General features: G+C 38.6%; 1 protein-coding gene across 1 annotated transcript in view; it reads right to left on the bottom strand.

The window, feature by feature from the left end:
- Positions 1–3,357: 3,357 nt before the first annotated feature.
- pea15 (proliferation and apoptosis adaptor protein 15) overlaps positions 3,358–18,709 on the bottom strand; it is a 61,848-nt gene continuing 46,496 nt past the window's right edge. Inside the window, exons 2-4 of the mRNA XM_082519972.1 lie at positions 11,504–11,678; positions 11,229–11,384; positions 3,358–9,320 (exon numbers count right to left, since the gene is read on the bottom strand). Coding sequence (XP_082376098.1) covers positions 9,256–9,320; positions 11,229–11,384; positions 11,504–11,675 — 393 coding nt within the window. The 5' untranslated portion in view covers positions 11,676–11,678 and the 3' untranslated portion in view covers positions 3,358–9,255. The remainder of the gene's footprint in view (positions 9,321–11,228; positions 11,385–11,503; positions 11,679–18,709) is intronic.

Genomic DNA, 18,709 nt, shown 5'->3' with positions numbered 1-18,709 from the left:
TCTTGTGTTGCCATGTTCAGTGTGTTTAGTTGTATTTCTCCTGTGGTTCATTTGTGTCAGCTGTGTTTCCCCAGTTGTTTCCACTTCTCTCATTATCCTTGTGTGTATTCAAGTTCTCTGTCTTCCTTGGTTCAGTGTCAGGTTATCTGTCTATCTCGCTTCATGTCCATGGATTCTCATGTCACTTAGAGTCTCAGGTTTAGATATGCTCATGTTGTGCTCATGTTATAGTTTCATAATGTTCAGGTTCATGTTCATGTCATAGTTTCCATGTTTTGTTCTAGTTATTCCCAGTTTAGGTTATCATTTAGTCTTTGCCTTTGTTTTGTTTTTTGCTATTATCCTGCATAAACAGCTCGCTTTTCGTTACACTTCAGTTTTGCATCTGGGGTTGGGTCTGCTCTTCAAACACACCGGGTGCCCAGCCGTAACACTAACACTGCTGCTGACTGTCTCAACAGTCAATATTTACAGACAAAAGTCTACAGGTTTTATCATTAAAAATCTCTAGGATGGACATGTATTCATCCTAAATTTGGATTGTGGTAACAGAAATTACAAGTTTCTGAGGATTATTTGCACTCAGCATGAAGACAAATAAAGCATTTGGTACTAGTCCAGTGACATTTTCACCTCTCCATCTTCAGATTTTATAACTTCTTAGTTGTCTTTGAAGGAGACGTCCGGGCAACACAGAGTTGGTTAGCAAATATATTTTAATATATAATAGTATATTCATTTTAGCACAATGACAAAATGGCATAATTTCAGTTCAGTCTCATTTAAATCATGACAAAAAGCCACACCTTTATGTGTTTGAATACCTCATGATGTTTTGCTGCAGTCATTGCAAAATAAATCATGAATCCTGAAGTACTCCTTGCCCCATGAGAGGAAATCCTTAGCAAAAGTGTCTAACAGCATTGAGCCCATAGGATCCAACAGGGTTACTTATGTGAGCTGAAATATTTAATGGTTGTAATGATGCTCCTCACTGCACGCTTAAGGTCAGTGTCACACTAGATCACTTCAATGTCTCACATAACAGGCAGAACTCTTAATCGTATCTATTAAAGAGCAACAGTTCTTGACAAATGTAATGAATTAGATCAACTATGAAACAGCCACACCTGCCACTTGTAACATCAAGTAAGAACTATGCACTTTACAAAAATTAGATAAATGCAGAATATGAGACAAAACATCCCACTGACAGACCGACTGACTCAAAAGGCAGTAACACACAGGCAACTCACAGAGCCCAACAATTAACTGAGAAACACATCAATTTAAATATTTACATTTTCTTCCTGTGGTAATGGATCCAAACTAGATACCTGGAGAAATGAATATTTATTATGGAGGTTAATAATAAGTTAAAGGTATGACACTACTGATAGAATTTGTAAAAAATAAAAATAAAAAATGCCAAAACCTTTCATGTCAGCTTGAACTGTTAGAAGCCTACAAAAGCCAAACTAAAACCGTAGGAAGCTTTCTTAGCTGTAAGGTAGACCTTTACCCACAGTGGAGCAGGAAAGGACTCCATTACTTCAGTGCTTAACCTCCATTGTCTGCTACTACAAAACACACATGCCTAGAGATAATGATTGTTCAGGATGAACATCATGGAAAATTGCTCAAAGTCACGTCACAATTTCAAGTTCATTCACTCCAGCAGTTTGCAACTGAATCAAGTTGGCACTTTTACCTAAGATGGGAACATTTTTATGCATGAAATGTAAACTTTATTTGTCTCAACAAAAGCAAAAACATGTTTTTGTTGTGCAGCTCTAGAGAAATGCAGCACACGAGGTTAAAAACAAAAAACAAAACTTAAGCACAGTTTTCAGGAAAGCCAAACTTAATGCAACTCATTCTTCTAGTGACAGTTCAAAGGTACAATGGAAAACAACAACAAAGAAAACATTGCTGCACAACTTCATTACATCACTCACCGTACATTCAGCATTCCTACAGTAACAACAGCCTCATTGTCATTAACGACATCTCACCTCTGTACAGCATTCTTGTGCAACACGTGCCACATTCAGAGTGATCTGATAGAACTAGATGTGGACATGAGTTGCACACCCTCCCCCCGAGATGCTTCATCAAATATGAACCTACATATTTAGATGTGCTCACACTTCTGCATCTTATCTTAAACAGCTACAAACCACCAAGCTACTCCTCACTACTTACACTAACTACTGTGCACCTTCTCCATCTATCACCCCACAAAAGCACCTTTAACCCTTCATTAAAACTTGACTTTAAACATAAAAAAGGAAATAAAACTCAGGAGCCTCACATGGTGAACATTAAATAGGTTAACAGACCATTATTTGATATAAATGAAAAACTACGTTGTATAAAATATGAATGTAACATACATTATCACCTCATCATGATGTTATATATCTTTTGACTCATTATATTTATAGAAATCTTTGCTTAAAATTCCCTTGCAGCCAATCATATGTCACCAGGTTGTTACACAGAGCTGTTAAATGTAGTCAATTTTCATTGGCTATGGCAGAAACAGGAATTCTGATCGAGCCAATTGCATAAAAAACTACAGTAGCTGCTGTTTGTTCTGATGACAGTTTCCAGCTGTTTTTCACACCAAGTTTTTTTTTTGTTTGCTTTTTGTGAGTAGAATTAAATAATATCACAAAGAACAATTTGATTGGTTAAACCAAATAGTAGATCTAGGTAAGTTGCTGGGCTAATTAGCTTCATTCTACTTCCCTCATGAGAGGATAACTCACAAAACTCGGGTCTACATTTGTAAAATTTGTATATACACCTACATTTACATATGTCCGCACCTTTTATATGTCCTGCTCGTGTTGCAACTTCGAAGTGACAACATACCTCACGTGAACAAAATGGCAGAATGTGATACTGTGACCTTTGTCTTTTGTCATGATTTGGAAACTCTCTGAATCAAATTATTTTACAAGCAGTGACCACAACACACCTGATCAATTACAACACAGTAAAACATAATGTTACATATCAGTAAATACAATTAAATGAATATCACTTTTTAATATATAAAAACTTCACCCAAAGCTGTAACAGCAAAACATAAATGAAAGAGAATAACACGAATTAGAAAAAAACGTTGATGCGTGATCTCCTTAACTAAGCACAATGTGTTCATCCCCTTGGTTTGTTTCCAGTTAGTAAAACAAAATTAGGATATGTAAAAACAACAACAATATATAGGCATTGAATAAATTAATCAATTTAAATCCCAACACAGTGATATATATATTCAAAATACATATTTACAACCTATTAAAATAAAAGAGAGAGAGACAAAAAAAAATAAGTCCTAAAGGGAAAAAGTTTCTTGAATGAATTTTAATTGACTGTTAGCATTTCATGCTGAAAACTTTCACAATGTCCACCTCTTTTCTGAGCTCACTCATATATAATTGTGAATTTTCCATAAATAGACAAGTATTTTAGTAGGCTAAAACTTTTGCAGCATTTAGTAAGTTGATATGCACTTGGTACATGGAAATCCAAATCTGACATCATTTGTGACTGATATGTTAAAATACTATGTGCCGGTGGCTACAAAGGAAAAAGCTAAGGGAAAAGAAAAAAACAAAGCACAAAAACAACAAAAGGGTGCAGCACAGCAACATTTCGGTTGCTGACTATGAATAACCCCAATTAAAACATTTAAATTAAGCTATAATCAGGAGCTAGATCATCAGACAGTTTGATTTTTTTTATTTCAAACTACTAACAAACTACCACATAGTTTTATTTCCATTGCTTACTTAAATTCTGAGAGTGAGGAAAAAAACAAAAGCCACTTAGTCACATACATCTAAATCCACAAACTGCTGTTGAAAAAGCAGTTGAAAAATAAATAAAGAGAAAAAAAAATCTTCTAATCTTCGTTTGCTGACTTTTTTTGAACAACATTGGAAACACATGCCAAAAAAAAAAAAAAAAAGATCTCTTCACAGGAAATGGTAAGTGGCGATTAAACATTCATGGCCGATAATTTCACTCAATTTAACACTGAAAGACCATTACCCACAGGTCATAGCAGTGAGTACAACTGCCTCCCCTTGCCTGACAAAATGCTCATGGTTCAGGTCTGATAGATGCAGTGGTCCCACTTTGTGTTCAACAGGCTAAATCAGGAGGGCAGCCACCGCTTCACTTGGGGTCCGGCCTAGTCTGGACTCTGAGGGGAAAATCCACCCAGAAATACTTTGACACTGTTCAACTAAAATCCATTTGGTGATACTATTCATTTAAGAAAAAGTTTACCAAAAACACGTCTACTTTACTTTCTCCTTGTGTGAAGGTTTGAGTTTAAAGCAATACAACCAGTGAGGGTTTTTTGTTAACTCAGAAACCGGCTGATGTTGTCAAAAAGTCAAAAATGTAGAAGTCACTATCATAAGTTACTGTGCTAATATGGTATGGTCATTCGAGAAGCTTCTTCAGTTCTAGGGTCAAATGGTGGAGAGCCCCAGATTTAAATCCAGACTCTCCACCAGGAGCTTTTCCAGATGCTTTTCTTCCCATGCTCCTTAGATTTAGAGTTTTTTCTTCTGTTTCCTGTTGTCTTCTTGAGTTTCAGTGCATTTGACTGCTCAGGGCCACCATACAAACAGCCATTATCTGTCAATATTGGTTGGCCGATATATCACAGCACTGCACACACAGAGTGAAAACTAAGCAGAATCAATGATTGAAAACTGATTACAAGTTTTAGACAATGTTCATGACCATCCACTGTTGAATAATTATAACCTCCCCCCCCCCCCCAACCAAAAATAAATAAATAAAAAAATTAAAACGTGTTCACAATAATGTCAGTGTCATAAGTTTCATGTTGGAATGGGGCCACAATCCTCGGGTGAACTTGAGTGTGTGCACCAGATTTCCTGTCAATCAGTTCAATAAGTATTGATATACTTTACTATGGACCCAACTGGTGAACGGGACTGAACGCATAAAAGCTAAACCTCAGATCGATTTAACACGTAGCGTATCTATAACAGTGTTAAAGTATTTAAAGGTGGATTATTCCAGTACTATAAAAAGCTTGATCTGCCCTTGATTAGCTGGATGCTTTATATATAAAAAATAAATGTCCAGCGTTGGTGGTTAACCTCAGCATATGATTGCATTCATTAAAGGACTTTTGACTAAGACTTGGCTTGCTAAAGAGCAGAATGAGAGCTTTACAGTATAGTTGGTCTAACAAGGTATAATTCCCCAGTTTCAAACAATGAACATTGGAAAACAAACACTTTTCTTTCCAAACACTGCACAGTTCCTTAAAAGTGCCACTCCATCCAGTACATACATCATGCAATGTCAACACAAGAATATCAGGATCTTTGTCAAACACCCTGACTAGTCACAATTAAAGAGCTCAGTTCCTTAGATTAAGCGGTTTGTTGGGAGGTTATGTTACAGTGCAGTTTTCCTACAGACATAAATGCATAGGATACAAATCAGTCAAACACTACAATAAACGTCAAGCAATACAAAAAGAAAAGGAGAAATAGAACAGAAGCAGATCACAAAAACTGTGATCGAAATAAAAGTCTTGGTCATTGGCACTGGGGGTCGGAGTGGAAGGGAAGCGGGGCGGTAGCGGGGCTGGAATAAATAACTAGTCATACACTGATAAGATTTATATATGGTTGCCTCATTTTTGGATCCTACAGCTGTGAGGACAACAAAGACAGGTGCAGAAACAGACCACAAACATTCTGTACACACTAACACTGAAGTCCTTAGCAAATTTCAGAATAAAAGTAGCGTCACTCTCTAAAAAAAGTGAGAGCCGTTTGGTGATCGACTTGACGTGCGTGCGCCTCGCACACAAACTCTCACAGTTCTGGAAAATTTTTAGGGGTAAACACAAAGTCTGCTAAGGCTTCATCGTGGGGATAAGAGATACACAGTGTTCAAAAGAGCAGTTATTATAGTTTAGTTTCAACAGTCTTGCTAGCGATTGTGTTTGGTGCATGGCAGGAGAGGCATAGTCAGCTTAGGTTAGGTTATGAGCCGCTGTGTGCATTAGAGATCCTTGTCACAATTATGTACACTTAAATAAATGTATGTGTTACTGTCACATGCCATGTTTTTTTGTCTTTCTTTCTGATGCTTTCTGCCATTCTGCACCTTGACTTGAACCTTTATTTTTCCCAGAGGCCTTAACTTGTCTACCAGTCGGAGAGAAATCACATGCGGGTCAGTTATTTCCTGTGCAACAAATGAAACGAAAAAAAATTACTTGTATGTATAAATACCGCATGGGAATCTTTTTACATAGTATATATGATATCTTATATATTCTGTTAAAATATACTTTTCAGTTTTCTAGAGTAGTCCAAAGTTTGTCTTTCATCTTACTTTCAACTCATGATACTGATTACTTAAAATTAGGGTGAAAGTCGGCACAGACAGTGGAAATTTGCTGCTAGTCGAGCTCTCAATATATTATTTCTGCTATATTATATTGTAATATATTATTTGTATATCAACGTCTCTAATCAGCTCATACAAAAGATTTTCATGCTAACAGGTGATGGAAAAAAACTTCAATAATATAGAAATGACTGCTATAGATTTTATATCTAAATAACTCTTGCTATGACTGTGAGCTAAAGGCAGATATTGGCTTTTCCTATGTAAATCAACTTCATAAAGCTTCCTCTAAAATACTAAGACTTCATGAAAAATGATAAATAATGATTTATTTAACAGTATAGCTCCATCCACACAGGAGGCGATTTACTGATGATTAGTCGCTAGCAGTCAGCATGTCAAACAGTGATATCTTGAGCTTGAGCTAAACTGAGACAAGTTTAACTTAAGACCTGCCCACTTTGTGCAGCAAGCACTTTTTCCTCCTTTTTTTCCCACTTTGAGTCTCTGAATGTGACTTTCTATGGTTGTTTCCTGTGTGGACGGGGCTGAAAGGGAATGAATATAAAACCATTAGCTGAATAATAGTCAATTAAGTACTTTTTTCTGGATTTGTTTTTAAAATGGCAACAATGTGGTAACTTGATAACTGTTGTTTTTAATAAACTATGATATATTCAAAGGCAATAGTTACACATCTGTGGAAATACGGTGTTTCGTTTTTCACGGTTTCTTCCCAAATTTTTGAAGCCATTCACAAATCCAGGTTGCAGTGTAGTGTACCTACGAAATGCTAACCAGAAGTGAATTGAGAATTATAATAATAAGATTTTCATTAGCCAGTTTGACAGTAATTAGTATGCAAACGTCTACCTTGATTCCTTGCTTCTTTGAAACAGCACCAGTGCTGCTTATCTACCTAATGTTATTAGGCTAAGATATTGTCTATGGGTTGCCATGGTTGCACAGAATAAATTCAATCACCTTATTATGACATTAGATGACACAATGTTAGCTGCTCTAAATAGAGGTCAACAGTAACAACATACCCAATTTCTGGAAGTGAATTTCTCATTCATTTTCTCCATAGATTTCACTCAAAAAAACCTTCTAGTCTTCTCAAATGTATTCTTATTCATTTTTTGTCGGTTAGCATAGCTTGGAAGAGTACTTTGTTCCTGATTGCAATAACTGTCCTGGTGCTTTCTTAAATTTTGTGTTACTCAGTAAGGAACCTGATGTTCATGGGTTTAAACACCAACAAGTATCTCTTTTCCATGACATCTTGAATAAAGCAGTTTCTATTGAAACAAAGTTGATGTAATACAGACTTCCTGTTCCTACAGGAGCACACACCATCGTTTCATACTTGTACCTCAAGGTAAGCCTCCTTTGGTGTGTTCCATCTTTATGGCTCGTACTCAAACCCACTATGGAGAATATGAATGGGATTTTTACTCCGTGGCCTCACTGTTGTGCTTTATAGAACAACATAAAAACCACAAAGGTAATGCCACAAACAGAATATGTGCAATAAGATCACCCTCTCTATAAGGTACCTTCAGTAGTACCTGAGAACCACTGCTACTATGACTTCTCTAAGGTTGACTTCTCTTGAGCATGGGTTAAAAAAGTCGGCAAATAGAACAAAATAAAACCTGGTATGCACATGCCAAATGTTAAATAACTGGTGCTGCTGATTCATTTGTGTAACATGGAGGCATTTGTAGCAGTGACCTAGCTAGCTGGCGGAACAAATCGGCTGCCGGATTCATGTTTAGCTAACACTGGGTTTGATTAGCTTAACTTATCTTAAAGATCTGAAAGAGACTGAAACATCCAGTCTGACTCTGTCAAAAAGTTCTTCGAAGGATTTTAAATTTAATTTGTTAGGCTATCGACAGGCTGTCCACTCCAGTATTCCCAGTCTTTATGCTAATGCTAATCTTCTTTTAAGCAGCTTAAGCTGCACATTACATGAACCCTGTCACAGAAATGAACCAGAGGAATATGTTATGTATGATTACTTTTAATATTTAATTGCTTTAATCGCTGCAGTTTTGATTTTAAAATTACTTCTGATAATGCAGATTACTGTTTACATTTCTTACATGGTAGTTCAGTAGTTTTTACACAATTGTTTGTGACATTTTGGCTAATTTGCACATTCAAGGCAAAAAAACAATAGAAACATTTAACTAGTGGTTAATTCTGTTAGTCTAAGTATATTGCATTATACCTATAATCCATATACACCTTTAGTATTTCTGTTTCTTCTTCTTTAAAATTAGATTTTGGAAAAAATAAATGAGCCATTGTTTAGTTTAGAGGCAGGGGGTTGTAATTTCTGCTTCCTCTTGGGAGGATGTAGTCTTTGTTTTAAATTTGACAACCTTGACTGTCATGCACACACAGATGGTTGCAATAAACACAGTATCAAAGATCACACTCATTCTGAACTGACCCACTCAGTGCCTTAATCGGGGGCAGACTTTGGCTCTCTCTCTCTCTCTCTCTCTCTCTCTCTCCACACACATACTCTGTTGGTCCGTCTCCAGATTTCTTCATGTAATGTCTTTTTTTCTGCAGCTTCCAGTCTCTCCACAGCTTGGGAAGAGTCTGCGTCACTATGATCGGATTGGTTGCTTGTGTTGGTGGCGGCCTGCGTGGTTCTGGTATGTGGTAATGCAGGGAAAGGGGGTGGGGGTACGTGGCTGGATGTGCGAAGGGGTGAAGAAGGAAGGGCTGGCCAAAGACGGTTGATTGGATAACTGGAGTGCCAGGAGTGAAGAAATCAAGGTGCCAAGATCAGGGCTGGACTTCGTGACCTCATGCTTTTTTAGGGGGTGGGGCCAACTTGATGATCTCATCTTCAGATGGCTGGCGGATGATGTCTTTATTTCACAGCGGAGGGGTGAAATGTTGGAAAAAGAGAGTTGAGAGAAAGAAAGGGTAATCATAAGAAACCTGGTCTTTCAAAAGGTGCAAGACAACAAGTATAAGACAGCACATTAAAAACAAATGATTTAAGTCTTTTCTCACGTAAAGTAAATGCTTCTACAGATATCCGACTCACACAGCTCGATTTATAGCTGTTTATAGCTATTGTTAAGACTAGACTCAGTTTCAGGCATAAGGAACGTTTTCTGCTGCTTCGCGTTAACACAATACACAGCATCAGAATAAACTTTGATTTCTCATCAAAAATGTGCCGACAACGCTAGAAAGATTTTCCACCAGAAACTTGTTAAATGTTATGTTTGAAGTCCAGTGTGCCAGCTCAAATTTGGGCATACGAATGTGAATTCAGTTTGCTATTTGCCTAATGCAAAACAGTATAATTTTTAGTTTTCAACTAATTTTTAAAAAGATTTCTAAAGTATTTGCGTTTTCTTGTGTTTGTGACATGCACCGTCATAAAAACCAGCAAAAACAAGCTGTCCATGTCCTCACATCTGTCTCCCTGTGGGATTGCTCCTCTCTCTGATTCCTGTTCTTCTGTCTCTATTCTCTAGTAATAACACAAGTTAGCAAGCAGCTGTTAAAAGTTAGCAAACAAAAGTTGCTTTTTTCTAAAAGATTCTAATGTGATTTACTTTTTTTTGCAAAGTGCTAAAATTGAAAACTCCCAAATAACAATGTTAGTTATGTTCTATCTTTAAAAATCTAATTTTGTACTTAGTAAATGAGTACTGCCAATTAAGGGCAGCTAATGTCAGTTAGTGTCTTAACATTATGTCCTTACATTATGTGTCAGTTTAATGAATTTGTTCATCACTATACAAACAGCAGGACTAAGAACATTCATGACATTTTTGGTGCCTTTTATTTTTACTAAGTAACATCCAGAAAAGAGAAAAATATTGAATTAAAGGACATATTTGAAGGCAATTGGCAGCAGCTGAAAGCTTTAAATTTTTGTTTTTAATTTAATTTTTTAACTTTTTATTGTAATTTAAAAGTTTCATTACAGCAACGATCTGAAAAGATTACATTTTTCTTCTTCTTTTGCCTGATAAAATCATTAGTTATGTCAGTGTCACATTTTTGTAGCACTTTGATTATTAGTAATTAAACAAGATGAACAAACTTCGATGGAAAGATAAAGAATGATGATGATGACGAGGAAACAACAAGACTTATTTGACCATTGTCCTCACATTTTTATGTTGTTATAACCTCACTCTATTACAAGACAAAAATATTGTAATAAACTAAACAAAAAACTAAATAAATGAATAGGTAGAGAATGGAAATGAACATTTTCAGTTCAACATGAAGCCTCTGAATTAATTTAACCTCTCAAAAGCTGACAGGTTATTGCAGTCTATTGGAAATTGCAGTCTGTTTAATACCAGCAGTATATTTCAACCTCATAATTAAATCTGTGTCTAAAATGTTGAAAGTAAAACATGAGATTTAATTTAAAAATAAAAAAGGGGAAACGGAGGAAACTGAAATGCGGCTGATACGACATAATAGTTACTTTATTTCTCACATATTGGTCTTCCAGTAATGCTGAAGCTTTAGTTGTGACTTTACATATTACTGGTTAATGATTACAACATCAAGTATAACCATGTAAAACACGATTTCTTTTTAATCTATTTTATGAGCAGATCAGCCCGTTTCATACATTTACTGAGAATGAAGATCACTGAAGAAGCTGTTCAGGCAGTTATTCGGTTGAGCCACTAGAGAGCAGAACTAGATCAGATTTGGGAGAACATTAAACCAAACAGGGAACAATCTTTCAAATAAACAAATTCAACTTTCTCAATTTTTAAGACAGAGCGTGCTACCTTTGTATTTCTTGGCCGAAGGGATGCGTGTGAGCTTGGTGTCGATCTCATCATCCTCAGAAATCTTGAGCACTTTGGTGCGATACTCGATCACCCTTGTCAGCAGGTCCGGTCGCCGTGAGATCTCAAAGATGTGTTCGATGTACGACAGGTTATCTGCATTAGGAAGCATTATTAGAGGAGATTTTTTGGCTCATAAAGGTGTTTCTGACATCAATTTAAGCCACATATGAAAAGAACCATAACAAGAAGTGGATCTAATTTATGTCTCTCACCCTGGGCCAGCTTGTCATTCTTCTCCAGGTAGCTGAACCACTCTTTGGAGGAGGTGATGTTGTTGCTCTGGTCCTCAGGGATGTCCTCCTTGCAGGCAGATTTGAGCTGCTCCAAGTCCTCGTTGGTGATGTTTTCAGACAGGTCGCTGAGCAGAGAGCTGTACTCCGCCATGGTCTGGTCACGGGAAGAGGGAAGAGAAAGAAAGGTGAGAATTGAAATAATGTTAAGTTGCAACGATGGCAGCGCGAAAGAACAAAATCTACAGCGATGAGAGAAAGAGGTTCCTAAATTATCTCAATCTAATATTGCTGTGTGCAGCAGCAGCAAGCAGCCCACCTACTTCCCAGACTTCACAATGGAAAACAGCGAGAAAAACTTAGCTGATGACAATAGCATACCGTCAGGGTGGGATGGAAAAGCACAAAGACACAGAGTCATCTCCTTTCTTTAAGGTCATTTGCTGCCAGAGTTTGGTTTTTAGCAGAGAGTTGGAAGAGGAGACTGACTGAAGAGAAAAAACAGGACCAATCTGGACAAAACACAGACTTTTAACCATAACAAGAAGGCCCCAAAGGGAAGATCTTTTAACCCAGAGGAGGATTTTATTTAACATTCAGTCTATTTTTCTCCACCACAAGTCGATGGATTTATTTTGATAATCTTTTTATTTCATATAGGTTTCGCAGATCTCCCATTTGTCCAGAAAACGATTAAAAATACATCAGAGAATATCATAAATGAAGATATCTGACATGTAATGATAACAATGAATATGGGCACTGCATTTTATTCGGGGTCAACACCAGCTTCTTCTTGCAGGGTGTAAAATATGGATGCAAAACAAAAGCACTTCTTACTCCTGCTTATGCAAACCTTTGTGACTGTCTCCCCCTAGTGAAATGACTGAAAATGACAGTTTCTTTGTTTGTTGGCTTTTCTGTGTGTTTCAGTTCAATTCAATTCAATTTTATGAATACATCGCCAAGCCGCAACAGCAGTCACCTCAAGGCACTTTATATTGTAAGGTAAAGACCCTGCACTTATTCAAGGAAAACAGAGAAAACCCAACAATTTCAGGACTTTGAAATTGTTGCGGCTAAACATGTGACTCCTGGTTTCGACTGGGGAGGAGACCAGAGGGGAAAAAAAAAAACAGTTTGTGAGCAGGATTCTACATTCACTGGCCAGAGAAATAGGTACACCTTGCAAATACCACCGTGGTCCTCCTTTTGCCTTCAGAACTGTCCTAACATTTCATGGCAAAGACTCAACAATATGCTGCAAATACTCCTCAGAGTTCGGTCCCAGTTGACATGACAGCATCACAATCTGTTGCAGATTTGTCAGCTGCACATCCATGATGTGGATCTCCTGTTCATGCTTTGATGTTGTACACTAAACTGTGATTCTACCATCTGAACGTCACAGGAGAAACAAATCGAGAATGAGACCGGGCAACGTTTTTTCAGATCATCTGTTGCCTAGTTTTCACGATCCTGTGTTCATTACAGCTTTTGTTTCCTGTTCTGAGCTGACAGGAGTGGCACCTGGGGTCGTCTTCTGCAGAAACTCAGAGAGAAGAGGGGTTGAGCAGGTGTACCTAATATTATGGCTTATAGTGTATACCCAGATTTGAAAGGAAAATGTCCTGGCACTGAAATGACAGCCAGAGCTCCATCCCCCCCACCCAATATAAGATATAAGCTCCAGATCAGAAGTAGAGGACATCATCTTATGAATCGTTTGCTGTGAAATCATGATCCACACACTTTGGGAACAGCTGACACACATTATTATGTAATCCACTGGAGCTACGATGTAATAAATATTCATTCTGGGGGGATAACGTGAAATTCTATAAACAGAGTCAAGACAGTAATTTTTTACATCTCTATTTACACTTAAATAAAGCTGTGTTTCCTTATGTTTTACTTCAATACCAGTTTGAATAACAGATTTTGAGGCTAACAGTTTTGACTCACAATTTTTCCTTCTCCTAACATCTGCTTCTTTTCAGCTTTGACGTGAAATGTAAGCAGTGGTCAGAAGATTCAGTACACAGGCATGCTGTGGTCAGAGATCACACCAGCGGCAAAGGAGCGTGCGTTTTAAGGATTTTAGGGTTAAGGTTGTTCTTACAAAGACATAGTATGAGGGTATTTGTTTTTGTGTGTGTCAGTGTGTAGGAGTGGGTGAAAAAAGGGACACCCCCCCCCCCCCCTACCCCCACACACACACACACAAAGTAAAACAGAGGCATAAACTGACAGTGTGTCAGACATGTTGCGCAGCCTGTTTGCTCCGCTCAGCGCCGCTGGTTTAGAGGAAGCAAAGAAAGTGCACCATGAGGTCAAATGCAAGCTTTTATAGTGAGACTGTAAATCATATCTCGGGTTTATCATATTTGGGTCGAGGGATTTGCACGCACTTTCATATTCAGATGACTGTGTAGCGATGATCTGCATGAGGTGAAGAGAGAGGGAGGAGCAAACAGACATATTTTTGCAGGTGCTATGTTAAATCATTTATATTTATATTCATGAATCTGTTTTTGTGGGAGCACAGTGGTGAAGCGCTTAGCACTTCACCAAGCAGGTCCTCCTATCTGGAGCTTGCATGTTCCCTCCAGATAATCCTCCTGCCTCCCACAGGCAGGTGTGTCTGTAGGTGTGAATGCGGATGTAAATAGTTGTCTGTCTTTAAGTGTTATCCCCACAATAGTTTAGCAGCCAGTCCAGGGTGTAACGTGCCTCTCAGCCTTTGACACCATGGAAGCTCCAGACCTTAAACTGGAAAAGCATTCATTTCACATTATATATATTTTAACATACACGTATTATTTTTGTCCTGATTAAACAAATGATGATTGAGTCATCTTAATTCTTAGGTAAACTAAAGTTGTCACAAGTAAGCTCACTCTTAATTGTTGCAGCTTACTTATAACATGGTTTGACATTTTTAAATGCCACACACACACACACACACACACACACACACACACACACACACACACACACACACACACTTAATTCTCCCTGGTTTGCACTGTGAAGTCTGGTGACAAAGATAGAGGGGCTGAGACATAGTGAGCTGCCAATGCTAATTTTTCCAGCATTTTCCAACCAATCACATGGCTGCCTCAGGATTTCCAAAGTCCTGGAGAGATTCCTTCGTCCCTGAGAGAGTTTACTGAGGCTGCAGATTAGCTTTGTTGAAATGATTAAGGTCACCTAAAAAACAAACCAAAAAAAAGTCTCTCTGGGAACTCGACAGGATCTGTTGTTTTGCTCTGGGACACTTTGGGCAACTTTGGGGAGTTAGACAAGTTGTAGCAGGGCCTTCTATAAATCCTACAAGTGCAACATAATTATACTTAAAATTAAACATGAACTGTTCATTTGATATCTTTCTGTCCCATCCCCCCCGGTCGCTTGTCCCTGGGATACATGCAGCTGGCGAGAAGCAGCAGCTCTGTGCAGTGCATCATGGGCACTGGCACGCAGGTCTGTCTGCCTCTGATCCCCTCAGTCTCATCACAGTGAACACGGCATACAGAGAGCCCAGAAGAGCTCCATGATCAGCGGCGTGACCTATATAACGGTGCTGCTGCCTACCGCTGCCACCAGAGGGCCCCCACTCGCTGTGGAGCGTTACATAGCGTAGAGGCAGCTTTGCTTGCTCAAGCAATAGCATCTCACTGCACAGCAATATCATCCTAGCCTCATCAAAGGGGGCGTTATATTTGTGCCTGAAACTACAACACCACATGCACTACTTTCTAAGCTCGATCATTCAGAAAGTAACCTGTTACCTTTTATGCACACTAGAAGAAAAAAAAGTAGAGTCAACAGCTGGTGACTTGATGAACAGATACTGACAGAGCGACTAAGTCTTCAAATCAGCACTCGATGTGTGGGCCAACGCAGAGCCTCAGAGCAAATATGATGGCTAATGTAATCGTCCCAGAGGCTGATTTAAGGTCACATTTGTTTGTCTGTTCTCTAATGGCTAATGGTTGCATTTGGATTAGAACCCTGATCTCAGCCTCGGGGCGAGAGCACAATGATGACAGAGCATTTCTACAGTGCGTGCATGCTTGTGTGTGTGTGTGTGTGTTATTTCAGTCTTAAATGTCATATTCATCTCCTCTCTAACCAGAGCAACTTGCTCAATCAACACAAAGCTCTGCGTGGGAGAGAGCAGGAATATGCACCTTAACTCCACTGAATACAATGAGGGTCTCAATACTGTGTGTGTGTGTGTATGTCTGTGTGTGTTTGTGTGTGTGTGTGTGTGTGTGTGCTCAAGTGAATGCATGCTTGTATGCTTCAGCTCATGAGCTTGTGAATTGTGCCCATGACAGAGGGAAGCTGATTGAAAGAATGAAGGTTGTAGTTGTGTGTGTGTGTGTGTGTGTGTGTGTGTCTGAGCCTCCTCTCTCGACCCAGGTCGCCCTGCCTGCTCCCTGTTTTGCACCACAATGGACTGGCGCTGCTTTTGTGTACTTTTATATGAGAATGGCAAAACAAAACAAGAATGGATGGAGTGGCTACATTTAGTGTTTCTATCCCATCACCCCGTTTACATTCCTCTGACTCTCTGCTGCCTTTAACTCTTATTCCTACTGAAAATGTGCAGTCTTGGGCTTGCTACAGACAAATAAAGGAATATTGAATATTGTCATTTTATTGATGTGTGCCCTTCTTACTCTCCCTAATTTCTTTTCTTTCTCTTTTTAGCTCCCTCTGTGCTCTCAGCGATCACCACCTTATGTTCGTTCAACTATGGAAGCTCATTTCTTTTACTTTATGCAAGATAGTTAACTTTCCTAATATTGTAAAAATTGTGCCAAATTTATTAAATTTTTGCAGCTGATTATAACAGTATAGTATGCATGACCTATTTTGCACTCTAATTGTTGTATAGGTAGGTCCAGTACTCATGTGAACAGTGGTACATGGGATCTAGACTTCAGGCAGCCATTGCATTAAACATAATTGTTTTTGATTAAAATTTTTGTTAGTTTTTCAAATTATTTTTGAGTGTCTGAAAATGAGGGACTGTATATAAAACACAACTGCTTCAATGCATACATATTGTAACATAAAACTGCTTAAATTGAAGCTGAAAGTCTGCAGATGTCAAATGGTCTCAATTGCATGTTTTTCAGTTGCTGGATAAATAAAAAATAAAAGTCTCAGTGAACATGTTATGCTTTTTTATTAACTAAGGATGACACTGCTTTCTTGGCTCGTTGTTGCCTGACAACTGATACAGAAACCATGACGATGAATGAAACCACCACTACTGAGCTGAATGCCACAAAAGATCAGGTTTCTGCTACTGATGAGTCCCTGATTTCCCTGTAAAAGAGTAAAAGACTGTTTTTCATTTATATATGTGTAGTATTGCAACCATGCTCCAACCACAAGAGTCTGTTAAAGCCTCCCTGACTGCAACCCCTCCCCTTTTTGCTTGGTTTCTCTGGGACGAGCCTGACACTGCTTCCATACATAGAGACCCACTGTGCTTCACATTCTCATGAACACAAACATGCTTTTGTCTGCTCGTTCCTCTGTCTGCTGCCTCTCGCTCGCTCTCGCTCTGCCCGAGTGTTTGCATGTGAAAGCGCGAGCAGGAGGAAGAGCTGTCACTGAAATTATAATTACAAAGTCCAATAGCTCTGTCAGCTTATTTGCTGTGTGCACTGTCACTACACTTAATTGTTAAAGAGGCCTGCAGGCGATCTTGAACAAGAAAAACTGATTTCTGGAACAGAAAGCTAGACATAGGTTGTCTGACGGTATTTTTGGAATTAAAACTCAAGTTATATTGCGAATATATGGAAAGTAATTAGTGGCAAAACATTTGAATGAGCAGCAAATCTAATTTAGCTGTAATCAACTATGCAAAGGGAAGATTTGGACTAGCAAAAGGAGGTTTGGAGCTTATGTTATTAAAAGTTACATTGCATTAATATTGTTTGTTATTACATGAATAGCTGAACATGTTGAGAACGCGTTGCATCAGTATCACTGTCAAGAAATCTGCCTGCCTTCACTTTTATGCTTACTAAGTCACTGCATTCAATTCCCCCGTTTCCAGTCTGAGTTGAGCTAACCTAACTGGCTCCTGGCTCTGTTTTTTTTTTCCGTGGACAGCAAAACAAGCCCGTCACAGGAAATGCAAAACAATCATTTGAGGCATATAAACAAATTACAGGAGCAGTCTGAGATTATTCAGTAGACAGAGCGGATTATTTTACCCTATGGCTGTTCATGTGTGCAATCATCCAAACTAGGCAACTTTGAAAACACTGTGCAAAGGAGGCCCCGGAGCTTAGTCGTATCTAGTGACACAGGCTCTCTTATCCTGTATGCAGACATGTGTAGCCAAAAGTCCAGAGCGTTCAGCCGTCACTGAATTTTGCATGAATTTCAAAACGTTTCACCTTGTTTTGTTTCCAAGTGTCTGGAGAGCGCGACGCACACTGCAGCATCCTAGAGCTGTAGAGAAGAAAGACACTTCTATTTTGAGAGTTGAGGCAAGTCGTGAAGTGAAGCTCATCTACGATACCAGCAGATCAGCTGATCTCTGTGCCGATGACTCAGCTTATACCCTTCTACCCATCCAATTGGCAGATCTCATGCACGTCACCAGATGTAAGTTCCTTTAGAGTGTCTGTGCTGTGCCTGATGTGTGTTCTTTACTTATTTTATAGCTACAATTAAACTTAATTAAAGTCTGTTTCTAAAACGCCAAATCACAACATCAGTTGCCTCAAGGTGCTTTATAGGGTAAGGTAAAGACCCTACAATAATAGAGAGAAAACTCCAACAATCAGATGAACCTACTATGAGTAAGCGCTTTGGCAACAGTGGGAAGGAAAAACGCTAAAAAAACTTAAGAGGAAGAAGCCTCCAGCAGAACCAGGCTCATAGAGGGAAGTAAGGCAGGATAAGAGACACATTTTGGAAGAGAACCAAAGATTAATAATGATTAAATTCAATCACAGCGCACAATATAAATGGCCTCATATGGAAGGATTCTTCTTTTAGCTATAGCAATGGACAAACTTGCAGTCAAGGATGCATTTTTGGCAGCTGATGTCCCTTCTCGGTGTTTACTGAATCTATACAAAAACAATTCAAGCCATAGTTTGGTCCTGACTGCTCTCCCACAGCTCTCAGTGTGAATAGAAACCA

The sequence above is a fragment of the Aulonocara stuartgranti genome (genome assembly GCF_965226115.1).
Source record: "Aulonocara stuartgranti genome assembly, chromosome: 3".
NCBI lineage: Eukaryota > Metazoa > Chordata > Actinopteri > Cichliformes > Cichlidae > Aulonocara > Aulonocara stuartgranti.
The sequence above is the reverse complement of the archived record's forward strand: the minus strand, read 5'-3'. Positions and strand labels throughout refer to the sequence as shown.